At 42.5% G+C, this 13,882-nt stretch overlaps 1 protein-coding gene across 25 annotated transcripts in view; it reads right to left on the bottom strand.

Annotated features, from left to right (window-relative positions):
* The window catches only part of EPB41L3 (erythrocyte membrane protein band 4.1 like 3), a 971,190-nt gene that overhangs the window by 216,630 nt on the left and 740,678 nt on the right, over positions 1-13,882 (bottom strand). For 14 of the 25 annotated variants that reach the window (XM_069620665.1, XM_069620670.1, XM_069620666.1 and 11 more), the window contains exon 13: positions 10,463-11,026. The exons of the other annotated variants lie outside the window; for them this stretch is intronic. In XM_069620665.1, the coding sequence (XP_069476766.1) occupies positions 10,463-11,026 (564 nt within the window). The remainder of the gene's footprint in view (positions 1-10,462; positions 11,027-13,882) is intronic. 25 annotated transcript variants of the gene reach the window in all.

The raw sequence follows: 13,882 nt of genomic DNA, 5'->3' as shown, positions 1-13,882 counted from the left end.
AAACCTTCCTTAGCTTCAGGAAAAACATGATAACTTGGCATGTCTCAAATGACATCTGAATGTAACCATGTTGTGTTGGTAAATTCACTTTGTACTATATTATACTGTATATTACATGTAATCTCCCTGCACTGTAAATAGTGTGATCTTACATGCAACTTACCCGGTACTGTATATAATATTGAATAATTGTATCTGTACATAAAAAATTGCATAATCTTGTCGCACGCAGATACCTTTGGGTAAGGAGCACTTTATAAATAAAATAAACAAACAAACTGTGGACATCCCTCTGCTGGGTTCACTCTTGCTAACTTTGTCAATCAGTTCTCATGATGGGTGATTCAGTTCTCCAAGCTTCACAATCTTCTGTCGGTCAAAGACTTTGACTGTACAGAGGATTTTACTATACCGTTGTATGACCACTTTGACCCCCTTTGCACCTTTCCCAAGGCCTTCTGGTAACGGTAGTAATCGGGTAATCGCCCAGAGTTTCCTGAGTGAGCACCCACATGGTGCCAGACATCTATGTTGCTGGTTTTCCCCCTTCTAATATCAATAGTTCTTTATTTTCTTTCACAATTTAATTAGTTGTTTGCTACTTTCGGTTTCTTATCGGCTCTCCCCCCGACTCACTGGGTGTGATGAACGATGGTTGGTACAACGGAGACAAGTATCTCTCCCCAGCTTGGTTATCAGCGGAGGAGGGTCTCATGTACCGTCGACATCTACAACACAAATGCGGTTATTGTTCATGGTCTTAAGATTCCTTCTGCAGAGGTTTCACAGACCTTGATCGGAAAAGGCAAGGTCGCTTCTCCCCTTGTCACCCTCTCTGTTTGCGCCGTCTGTCTCCTCCTTTTGAACCGCCATGCTGCGTAGGCTCTCACGACGTACGGTCTGCCTTGCTCGTATTGCGCTCTCGTGCTCCACCTTTTATCCCTGTGGGGAAGTGAAAGGGCCGTCAGGTGTGTACGGTTTTGGTCAATTGCCTGACTTTGCCTGACCCTTGTGATGGGACATGTCCGGTAAATGGCTTGGGTGTTAGTTTGCCATCCGTTGTGATATGCGAAAGTGTTCGCGTCGTAAGAAGGAGGGTTGTCATGGAAAATTATATTCTTCGTCCTAGGGGTGTTGATAAAGTGAGAAGGGTGAGATTGGCGGAGTTTCATAAACAATGGAAATGACCGGAATTATTAGGGTGGACAACAGAAACAAGTGGATTCTCGGAGTTGGGGGTTTTGAGGGTAACAAGGTTTGGCCTCCTAGTTGGTTGGCTATATACGGAGGGATCGTTGGATCTGGGCTCGAGAGTTTCACTGAGAGGAAGGGAAGTAGATGTTGTATAGCCTACAAAGGCTTCAGGGGTCTCGTCCTCCTCTCCATCTGTATAATACCATCTCACCTGAGGCCTTTCCCTGTGCACAACCTCGGATTCCCCTTTCCAGGTGATCCTCTCTCTCCCATCTGCTCCTGGGGTTGGGGGTCTGAGAGCACCAGCCCCTCCCCGGCCCCCTAAATAAGTGATCCCTGAGGCTTGCTTGGGAGAATACCCTAAGGTTTCTCACACACCCCACTGATGAAGTTTGAACCATAAATATACACGGTTCACAGCATCAAAGACAGTGGTTAACTCAATAGAGACAATAACTGAGTCATACGTCCCCTCCCAGGCTAAGTGCTGGACGCTTTTAACTATCAGACCACTTAATGAGGTTCCTAAGCTGGCATGGAATCCTATTTGCCATTTCTCCAGCCGGCCCACATCCAGGGCCCACACATCCAGGTGGGACAGCAAGATTGAAGCAAAAACCTTGCTGACTGCATCCAGAAGGGCAATTGATTGGTCTGTAGTTCATAGGGCAAGTTCTTGCATCCCGCTTGTAAATGGGAACGATGTGTGCCAAAGACCATGAGGTGGGAAAATGGACTAGGCTCACCACACTCAAATAATATGTTACGGGTTTCTGCCCATCCTTCCAGATCACTTTTAAACAAAAAGCTTGACAATTTGTTTGGGTATGGTATGGACTAATCTTCTTATGATCTCAAATATGCTGTTATAATCAAAGAATACTAAGTCCATCCTATCACTGAGGGTTCTTGCATTAGGACCCACTTGTTTAGGCCACTGGACTAATTTGCTTCCCCGATTGCATTGAGTCCAAATTATTCAGGAGTCGCCAAAATACTGGAGCATTCTTATTTCTTAAGACTGTAAATATTGCTTCCGCATCAGCCAGTCTCTTCCTTCCTTGATTATTTCTAGTCCAGTTCTTATACAACTGGCGTGCAAGCCTTATCTGGTTCCACTTACTTTCGGGAGTGAGGTTGGTCTGATCATTTAAGGACCTAACCACCTTTTCGTAAATTACGTTTCTTGGCTTCAACTTCCTCACTATAAACATGTAAGTGCGTATTGGGTTTTTAAAGCGGGATTTACAATCCCTGGCCTTGATTACACAATATTAAATCCCCAATGTATGCTACAAAGTTACTAGCCGAGAACACAGTTTTTCCAACCTCCTGAGGAAGATTTAAGGACGTCCACTAAGGAACAATTCCCGTCCGCCGCCAAAACAGCATTCCAGCTTACACGATTTCCAGCTGGATTAGAAATCAAATCCATCGGGCTAGATACATCCAAACCCTCAACCGAGTTCCCTTGTACAAAGTTTGCTATCAGTTTAGCATGATTGTTGTACGGTGACAGAACAACGTTCACAGGACTACAATTTTCAAACTATCGCCCTCCCACAAAGAAAGTCAATGGTTGAGTGCACCTTGCCATTAGACCAGATTGCACTATGTGGAATGTCTCCCTGCCCTCTCGTACGTCTCAGCCATTTAAGGCCTATATGCTGTTTTTTTAACAGGGAAGAATCGTCCCCAAGAAGTTCCCTTGAGATTTGCGATCGGTGCATTCTGAATTAAGACCCCCCCCACTAATATTATCTGACCACCAGCATGTTGTTCACACCAAGCATTAATAAACCCATTCATGAAATTCAACTGTGTACTTCTGCTGGTTATGGTGGTTTGGGTAGATGGTCTTACGCAGAGCATAGCCATCACTGACTCGCGTGAAGAGCAAACGCTATGGAAAGCAATTGTTAAACCTTTAACCATTGTAAAACGTATGAAGAAATGGTTGCTTGTACCTAATTACGCACAGCAAACGTCACGAAAAGCAATTGTTAAATCTTTAAACATTGCAAAACCTCTGAAGTGGTTATGTATGCCTAATTTCACTTTTCAAAAGAACAGTGAACTCTGAATTCTTATTCACACGAACAACAATTGCTTATGAAAAGAAGTAAAGTGGTCAAACATATTTGAAATTGAGACAGAAACCAGCCTTTCCCAAAGGCGGCGAACAGTTTTAACAACACAATAAGCCAAAAAGAGTTTCCTTATTAACTAAGATACAAGTGTGCAAATATTACCTGAAGCCAAGAGAGTGGAACAAAAGCTTCTGGCTAATTATTCTGGCTAATAGTTGGAAGAGCGATGAAGGCAAAGTTCGGTAAGGAAAACTTGATACTTATAAATATTCTTTGAAGTTGATACAACCTATATTGCTAAAGACTGTAGAAGAGAGGAGAGTGTCCTAAAGGCAATTAGAGGTTGTTGGTTGCAGATAAACAAGAGAGGCAGAGAGGGTGCCACTTTGGAAAAGGAATATTCAGAGGAAGACTGTCTTGACTGTTTGAAGGAGTTGAAGTACCAGAAGGTGAATCTCGTCATAACCTGTTCGAAGTTACAAAGTACTGAAGCTGTGGTGGCATATTCAGTTGTCAATAGATGCAAGACTTCAGTAGCACAAATAAAGTGGAATGCTATGAGGCACAGGAGTATACTCTCGTGGTTAACTATCATTGAAGTTGTTGACGTGGAAGTAGAAGTGCTGTGAAGTCATCCTGATAAAGATACTTACTGTGATTCCTAATCTTGTAAGGAGAGACATAACCAGTGTTAACCAAGAACTGTATTTCACTAACATTTACAGAGGTTGTATTTCGTTTGAACTGTGGCCATTCTTCTTGGACAATTGGAAATTGTGGCAAAGCATTGTGGCCAGGAATAACATTGATGCTATTTTGAGCAAGTCGAAAGTCCTACTTTCACCAAGGAGAAATGCTTTGCTGTTGCTGGAACTTTGGTTAACAAAACATTACCTTGACATTGAAACATCAAGAACTAAATTGAGACTATATTACCTAGATGGATTTCCTATTTTCTTTTTGTTGAACAATTGGAGCTGAATTTACCTTGAATCTTTATGAAGGGAGTTCACCCAGGCTACTAAGAGGTTATCAAGAAATTGTGAATATTCTTGTTGATGCTATTTGAATTGCCATATATTTTCTTTATATACTTGATGGTTAGGTGTGAGGGCCAGACATCCTGTGTTAAGAGCGTTTCCCTTTAGTTTTGTTAGGCAGGGAAATCCTCGTCAGAGTAGGGATAGTGAGGCGGTTGATAACATACTTAATTTAATAAAATAGCATATTTTGAACAATCATATAAAAGTTGTCTGCCCCGCATTGCTGACTCCTCACAGATCCTCAGAGTAACTCTGCCACTATTCTATTCTGGAAACATTTCTTTCCTGTGTTGAACCATGTGATTTGCTTTAACGAGAGAATGCACTTCATGAGAAGCTGGAAATTTGCCTTTGTTTAGAGCCGTTGTGATGACTGACAATTCTACAGAAAAAGGTCCATGCACTGTCACATCGGTAGATGTGTTGTATTTATTATCATCAAGGGTTTTGGAAAAGGCAGGCTCTAAAAAGTGTTTTTGCCATGCAACTGCTGCATATGCTAACACAGATGTTTCTACAGGAACAACAACAATTGTCTGTTTAGTAAGGAAATTTGGCTTTTTATGCAGCTTGTCTGGTGGGCGACTCGTCAATCACAAAGATATCTCGGTAATCATAGTGTGGCATTTATAAAAAATGGAATTGGTAATTGTTGCAAGGTATCACCTTGTAACAAAATGTCACAGTTCTCTGAAGTGTAACAGTATAAAGCCTAACCCGTTGTTTGAAGTAAAAAGAAAAGAGAACTCGAGGTGCCCTTAGTGGATTGATTACATGTGTTTCGGCTCAGCAGAGCCTTTCTCAAATCCGGGCTAATATTCACAAATTAAAGTTATCAAATTGTAATAGAACCAATGTGATATCACGGCTTTATTGCCCATTCAATTAGTCGTATCCTTTTAGTACACGATTAATCCCATGATTATTTCCGTAATGCAACAAAAATCACTCACGTCAGCTGCGTTGTCTGTTTAGGTTGTAATGTCTGAAAAATACAACAATATGATGGCGTTTCAGGAGGCGCAACACCTAATATTTCAGGGCTATTATTTATGATGCAACTAAACAATCAGGAACAGAAGCCTCCTTTTCCTTACAGCAAGCAGTGTTGTGAGAAACCTGAGGGTATTCTCACTCCTAGATCCCCTGGATCGTCTTCTCGGGTGGCCTGGGAAAGGCCATTGCTCTTGGATCCCATCCTGGGGTGGAGAAGCAAGGGAGGATCACATGAGTGGAGGTCCTTGGGAACTGGGAGAGGGGTACTCTTAAGAGAGACATACTAGCACTCTTATTCTGTTGACAATCAACCAAACCCTTCCCTGACCTTTAGGGGCTATTTATTGTAAAGCTGTTCCCCTCATTTCCCCACATACAACACTTGACAGTACTGGAATGAAGAAGAGGCAAATAAGAGTAATGAACACTACACCCTTTCACCAGTTTAGTACTGGGAGGAGGAAGATGCCTGTAAGGAGCTGTAAGGGCCAGGCATGGGCCATAAATTATGGTCAGGCACGTCTCATTAGACATCCACACCTGCAGCCTGTCAAGGGGCTGCATGCGTATAAAAAGAGACCAGTGCAGCAGAACAGGGAGCAATTGGGAGGCCTGTGTGGGAGCGACCAGCAGGGGATCTTGCTTCAGAGGAGGCAGGCGTGATGGGACTGGACAAGGAGCCAGAACGCCGGCAAATTCCCCAGAAGAATTGCACAGCCCGTAGCCAATGGGCCGTGTAACTATTGCAAGTCTGGGAGCCTCCGTGACAGAAAATAGGCAGCAGGAGCTGCGAGAGAGCAACAAGCAGAAAGGTTGCTGTCTGTATCCGGAATAGAACATTCCAGTTGCCGGCATGCAGAGAGGGGCATGCAGAGTTTCCTGTTCCTGGTGTCAGTGGTGAAGGAAAAGCAGAGCTATGCCGGAATGAGGAGCCACAAGCCGGTGAGTGTCGGGTAAGAACCACCGGGCGCTCCTACAAATACACAGTGAATACCGAATTGCATGGAACTTTAAATTTAAGCAAAACCAATGCTTACTGAATACCGAATTAAATGAAATTTTAAACTTAAGCGAAACCCATACTTATTGAATACTCTACCGAATGGAACTATAAAATTCAGTGAAACCAATGCATATTGAATACTGAACTAAATGGAACTTTACAATTAAGCGTCATGAATGCTTATCGAATACTGAATTGAATGAAACCTTCATGGACCAAGAAAATTAAGTGAATAATTCAAATGCCCATTTGAAAACGAATTACAGACAAGGGCACACGTGTGACAGAGAATCACAATAAGGTGGGTGTGAGTAAAATACCCTTGAACTGAACTTTTGTGAATGAATGCAGTGTGAAAAGGCCAAAGACCGGAAGGAATGTGTGATAAGTGATGGCAAAGCCAAGAGGCTGAAAAATAAAAGCCAGAAGATTGTGAACTACACATCAAAGCCAAGAGGCCGAGAGTAAGGGATCTTGGTTGCGCGACCTGTGATCTGAGGACCGTTTAGTCTGACAACTGTGCCTAGACCAGTGAGCCCTAAATGTTGAAAACCCAAAGACATTGTGATGATGAAGTTGAAGTCTTAGGGAAGGGAACCCTGACACTTAAGGAGCTACATTGTGTGATCTTTAGAACAAAGCCTCAAGGCCTCTTGTTTTCTGTGAACTGCGTTGCTTGGAATTTGGGGAAGGGAACACCCGAGGACTGGTTTTGAACTGTATCACCTTCAACTGAAGAGAGGTAATGTTAAGACTTTTTCATGTATCTTTCTTATACTTGGGGAAGGGGAGCTGAAAGAAACCTGCAAGCTGGAAGAAGCTCATAACCTTACATTGAACACAATTTTTTTTCATTTTGACATCCATACACATTGGTTAGCAGACTTTTAAATTCAACTCTTTGACTCAGACTTTCCTTAGTTTCGTTCAGGTAGGGAAATACCACCTAGGCAAAAGGCAAGTGAGGCTCTTCTACAATCCCGACATTTGATTTAATGAAGTATTTTACTTTGAATTTTAAGTCTGTTGCCTGTGTCTTGCTTCATGATGCCTTCACAGTGTCCATTTGAAATGGTTGATTTGTAAGAGTTGCAGGCTAATTTGCAGGATGACGGAGTGAAGGACTATTCATGCACCCTGCTCCTGAGGCTGCGTAGCATTGGGGGAAACCCTGTCTTAAAAATGTGTGCAAGCAAATCTAAAAAGCTTTAGAAAAACAGAACATCAAGCATCAGTTGGAATCTGAAGTAGAAATACACCACATACTCTTCTTATTAAAAGGACAGAGGTAGGATGTGAGAGTACACGCATCATACACTAATGTAGTACCTGGCTGAGTTATTTCTGCAGGAAGCATGAAATGGCTCAATATAGAAAATCTACAATGCTGCTGCATATTCGAATCACGGACTGGGCTAATGCGCCCTGGTCAAAAACATATTAGGTAATATATGCTGTGGAGGCGAGAATTGAGTAGTGTATGAAATATCCAGTAAAGGTTGTATCTATGCACCAGTCAGAAATGATAAAAAGACCAAATCCTCAAGAATATCTACAGAAGAGCCCAAATGTGAAGATTTCCGATACCCTGGCGTAGAAACAGACTACTGGCCAAAAAGCAGACAACCCTTAGATCTTAGTTTCATTGTATTTTGCCTTTTCTTTTTTTGCAGTTAAACTGAAACCAGTACCGATGGCTTTTAAGAAATAGCCTTTGTGTCATGCTTGGAACCAGGTTTCCTTTTCCTACCATGCTGGATCAAAACAAACATGGTAAGTTGAAGCAGCTCTGTCAGAAGAGAGATGTGGAATCCTGGGGGCTACTGGAACATCTGGTACTGACAAACTAGGTTTATGGAAGCAACAGTGCTCTACTCACAGATGATGGACCACGGTACTGCCTGGCCCACTTTGGGAGAGTTAGCAGGAGCCTGAACAACTGGAGGACAGACCTTCAATGGAGCTAGGTCGAGGTATTGGACACAGTCTTCGATACTGTCCTGACCATATACTGCAAGAAAAACGTGCATGGTACTGGAAGACTGGTGGTGGTAATACCATGCACCTTGGCAGCAACATAAGGTGCCTAACCGATAAAAGCATGGGTAACATAGGATAATAAAAAGATGGCATACAACAAACACCACAAATAAATGACCCGATGTGAAGGACAGTTACCCAACCAGAATGCTAGGAAGAAGAACAAGAACTGGCTGTTACCACACATACAAGAATGGGAGTCTGGGCCGTCTGGGCCGTTCGGGTAGCAAAACAAAATGTTCACAGCTATATTGCACCTGGACAACAATCCAACGCAAAAATGGCAGAAACTGACTGCCCAAAACATAATATGCATTAACCCACTGAACAGTCTTACCCGCTTGATTTAGTATTAGATTACATTTGATTATGTTATAAAAATCAGGTTCCCTTCTAAAAGGGAAGGCGACTGAAGACAAAAAAAACGTAAAAGTTTTGTTTCAATGCTAGTGATTTTGTTTCTTTTGTGGAAAATGTAGGTACAATTGTGCTTTAAAATGATGTAGCCCTGCAGGTGCCGAGATAGGAAACTGCATTCCCAAATGACTGCACCAACAATCATTTAATTCTGGAATAACACACAATGAGGGATAAGAGCCTTAAGAGAGACATTCAAAGGTGGTGGCCTAATTCGAGGGACCATTCACAACGTACAGTAGGGTGATGGTCCATGTTAGGTTCTTTGCATCCATAAATGGAATAACACAAGGTCCCAGTTTGTATAGCTATGTGCACACCTGTGGCACACCACTGATTAATTAACAGTTTTTATACTGTGCCAGTTCTCCACCATAGAGGTCCCAAAGCGCGTAAACCTTGTCCAGGTTTTAGGCACATTGGGGCACATTACAAGTTGGGCGGTGCAGTAATAACGTGCCAGTATTAACATATACTGGCATGTTACCACAACAGCCAACTACGCGTTTGCCGGTGAGGTGGCAGAATAACCTCTCGCTAAGAGCTGGGGGTTATTCTGCCATCTTATCAGCAAAAATTGCTGGTATCAGAGGCACCGGTAATACTGGCACCTGTAACACTGGAAAAATCCCCCATGGAATCCAATCCATGCAATGGGGATTTACACCAGCTACTACCACTCATAATCCGGTGGACATTCCACTGGACTGAGTGGCAATATCGGTAATACATTTTGGTGGTATTCTGGTGGATGTACTGCCAGAATACTGGCAAACTAGTAATGTGTCACATTGTGTCCTTAGTCGTGAAGTTTTGCCTGAAAATAGTGAGAGATAAATGAAAATGCAGCCAGTGTATTAAGTATTGAGGGGAGCTTAAGAAGGTTTGTGAATGAATGGGAGAAGGGATAAGGATAATGTAGTGTAAATTAGTATGTATATATGGTGCATGAGGGGGAGCGTGAGATGTGATCAGGATGGACTTTCCTTTCCTACGCACTAGTTATTTGCAACTCTGTTTTGTATTACGAATGCCTGACAATGCTAATTGGTGTGGCTTTCTTAAAAAAAGAAAAAAAAATATACATTTGTTTTATCTGACATGCTCACAGGCTGCAATTTTCTCTACAAGTGACCTTTAATAAAGCTCTTGGTAATCGTGCTTTAGCTGGTTTGCTTAATGTCTATCTCGGATGATGCATTTTTAACGTTCACTCATGAACGCTCCCTAATTGGAACAGCACCAGCGTATTAGAATCAGGCCCCTTGTTACTTGGTTGGGTTGGGCTGGGCTGTGTTGTCAGGTCTGAAATTGTGGTAAACTACAGTGGAATTTGTGACATTCAGTGTAATAAATCAGGCTCAGAAAAGAAGCACTTTAATGTTGAGGAATAAAATGTGCAGTTATGTGCTTCTTTGAACTGGATTTCGTGCAAGAAGGGTATATTTTACTTCATGGTCACTGGTAAAATCTGGGTCTGAGGCAAAGGGCTCATTAATAGGATATTCTGGCAAATCAATGTACCAAGCTGCACCTCACAGAGAAACTACAGACTACCAGCAGACAGACAGAAATGAGGCTCTGAAAGTAGGGCCTCTATTTGCAGCATTCTAACACCATTTAGGACTGAAGCATGGAACACAAGAAATAGAGAGCGTGTTCTATGCCGAGGTACACACCTCCTCATCTGAGCTGTCACTCATGTCATTGTCAAGTGAGGCACTCAAGGAGGCCGCCTTGGGCTCCAGGTAGCAGAGGCACATTGCCAGAGGAAAGGAAAGAGTAAGGGCGTATGGCACTGAGAAGGATGCAGAGAGAAGAAAGAAAAATATGAACAAAAAGCAGGGAACAAGTGAGGGCGAGCGGATAGGAAGGTAATGCTGCAAGCTTTCCGGCAGGAAGTTGGTTTCAGTCACGTTGGGGAAGGAAAGGTAGCCGTCGTCGTCGAGGAGGGAATTGAACGCATCTGGAAGATGCAAGGAGAACGAGAACATTGTCCCGCCTTTGCTTGTTTGCTGGGCGTAGCTAATTGCCCGGTCTCGTTCATCGGAGCAAGCCATTCCGGTTCGGTCAGAGTCGAATTCAGACTCGCTGCCCACTTGATTAAGATCTTTGCATGCTTCGTAGGGCACAGATTTTTTAGCATTCTCCTTGCATCTCCTACGCAACTTGGTGGGGGATGCAAAGTGGCCACAATGGGAGGATGGTGAGGACTGAAATGAATCTGTGCCAAACAAAGATGGCTGATGAAAGAAAGAAGAGCAAATGAGGTGCAAGAGCAAAAGGACAAAAAGAAAACTGTCATTAGTTAACAGGGTTGCAAATAAGAATTTACAAAGCTTCATTTAGCCAGTCATAGAAAAACTCAGTATCACATATTTGTAATGCCATGTGTGTTTTCAGACAGTACCAGCTCCACTCAAACTGCATTAATGAATTACTTGACAAAAGGTTAAGATATTTTGATGAAAACATGTACAAGAAAATAAGAAGCTGTAAAGAGAAAAGCATTTAATTGCACTTACATCAAATCACTTGTAACACTTTAAAACACCAATGGACTAAAGAATTAGATGATTTAGTCAACATGACAATCTGTATACAAGCCCTTGAATTGCTTCCCACCACACACGAGTTAACCTATGCTTACTCTGAATATAGTCATTTCACAAAAACCTGTAGCCTTGCACCATTAAGGAGATCCATTTCGCTTACAGCAATCAGTATCTGGAAAATTGTTACTAACTATATCTAACTTTTAAAAGTAATTCCCAGAACCGTAGTAAAGAGACTGAAAGAGATTCTAAAACTGTGTTTAATTAAGGGAAAAAAGCATTACTTGATCAACTGGACTATCAAATGCCACACACAATTACATAGCCTCAGGGGGCACTAATCGCCAAATATGAGAAAATGGGGCAAATCATTATTTGGATATTACCATGTAAGCTTCATGAAAAATTCAAAATCGGTTCTCATGAGCAGGGACAGAGGCACCGGGAGGGATCTAGAAGAGACCTCTGGCATTGGAAAAGCAAAGTTCTACAACAGTACTGTTGCGATGGACCGGGATGGGTCAAACATTATAAATTATGTAGTCACCAAATGGGTAATGTACTACATCATCTTGTCAACCCCCCGCCCTCTCCCACACACTGATATTTTGCCTAATAAACTAGAAAGCATTTTTACACAGTCTAGCAAAGAATCTTTAGAGGCCAAGGGGTGAGTGCTCATAGTGTCTGCATCTACTTCCACCCGTATCCCTACTCCAGTGTGATAGAGGTGTGATACAAAATCACACTGCTGAGAGGGATCTCTACGAAAGCGTGAAAGAGGGGGCCTTGCTGCGAGTACTAGGGAATCCCAGGCACAAAATTGGATGCGCCATCAAGAGCTATATCAATCATCGGACACTGCATGCTTCTCTGTGACTTAATCCATTTAGGAAGAAGACTATGGGTATGACTTGGTGGGAGGTGGGGGAGTGGAGGGAAGTCAAAGAGGAATTTCTCCTTGTAATAGAGTATGAACTTTGCAACCAACGACTGCTACTTCATGCTATTTCGGGGCTGAATCAGGTTATTTCATAACATCTAATATGCTACATGCACCCTCAGATTGCACAGTGAAGATGCCAGGACAATAGAGGGTAGGGTTAGTGGATGGAAGGACATGGGGAAGCCACGTTTTCAGCTCCTTCCTGAACTTAAGGTGGAATGAAAAAGCTTCCATAACACTTTACTTACCCCAAAACATCATCAAAAGTTATCATTTCACAAATTAAACTAAATACATAACTTAATCTTTCAATCTATACACCTAACAATCAGAAAAAAGTGCCATCACACTAAAATGTACAGACATACACAAATAGAACCAAATATTCATGACATACATCTCTTGGCATGTTAATTCTCAGTTTTTATAGGATATACCTATCTAGCAGGAAGGGATTGTAATCATTTAATTTTGCAGGCCCAAAATATGCAGTGAGAAACACCAAACTGGACGCAGATATCATCAGTGCTTACGCTGTGTTAAAACTGATGTAACTGTTTGGGCCTTTTTCTGGTTAAGGATGGGAATTAATTATTTATTTTTCAGATGCCATTCTTTTTTGTGGAAGAAAATAGTCCACAATTACAGAAACCAATAGGGTTTCATAACCTAGGCCAATTGAGATGTCGAGCTAGATAGAGGCAAACCCTGTGCCTGAAATGTCAAGTGATAATGACATGGCCTGGTCGCCATTAAATCCAACCAGGGCTCTTTGCCAATTAGGATTTTCATATCCATGTACAGGATTCCCAGGGAAGGTTTACTAAGCTTAATTGAGATTACTCTTACATGGCACTTTACACAATCGACCAGGATAGAGCCAAAACTCAAGCAAATGCATGGCATAAAATGCTCGTTCACATTCTTACACCCAGGGGACTAAGGACGCTTTGATGTCGTACAGCTCTTCAAAGACCTAGAAATAAACACTTTATGCAATCTATGGATTGCACAGCACAGCATATTTTGGTCCCACAAAATGCTAAGGGCCAGTGTTGGTTCCATCTGTAAAAGGCCCCGTGCCTCAGAACAAGCTGGGTCTCCTGCACAGGTGCCACACGTACTGGAAGTGAAGGCACGACAGCATAGGAGTGGTACAAGCACATAGCTTCACCAGTCACCTCTGCAATGCTCCCCTCCTCACAGTTTGGTGACAGATACGAACCTGAGTAATAGCTCTTTGTTCTGAAGCTTTACTGAGATCAGTGCATCCCAAGGGGTAGCTTTGCTATCTAAGGCATCACAGAATCTGTGTTAACTGAGAACGAAAGCCTAAACTCTGTGTAATCTGAGGAATGGCTCTGGTCAGTGACTAAACAAGCACAATGTCTACCCGATGCAATAGCTGTGCAAACTAAGCTGTTGCTGAGAGGTGTAGCGTGAGGGATAGGCTCCAGCATTAGTATAAGCTGGGTAGCATACTACTTTAAGCCTGGCAGGGCTGCATGGAGCAGCTAATAGGAATCCGTACACTCGGATAATTTGCGTGCTACCCCTTTCTCGGTCAGGTTTGCCATGCTGGGAATTATGGTGATTTG

The sequence above is a fragment of the Ambystoma mexicanum genome, chromosome 5q (assembly GCF_040938575.1).
Source record: "Ambystoma mexicanum isolate Mex_15411 chromosome 5q, UKY_AmexF1_1, whole genome shotgun sequence".
Lineage (NCBI taxonomy): Eukaryota > Metazoa > Chordata > Amphibia > Caudata > Ambystomatidae > Ambystoma > Ambystoma mexicanum.
The sequence above is the reverse complement of the archived record's forward strand: the minus strand, read 5'-3'. Positions and strand labels throughout refer to the sequence as shown.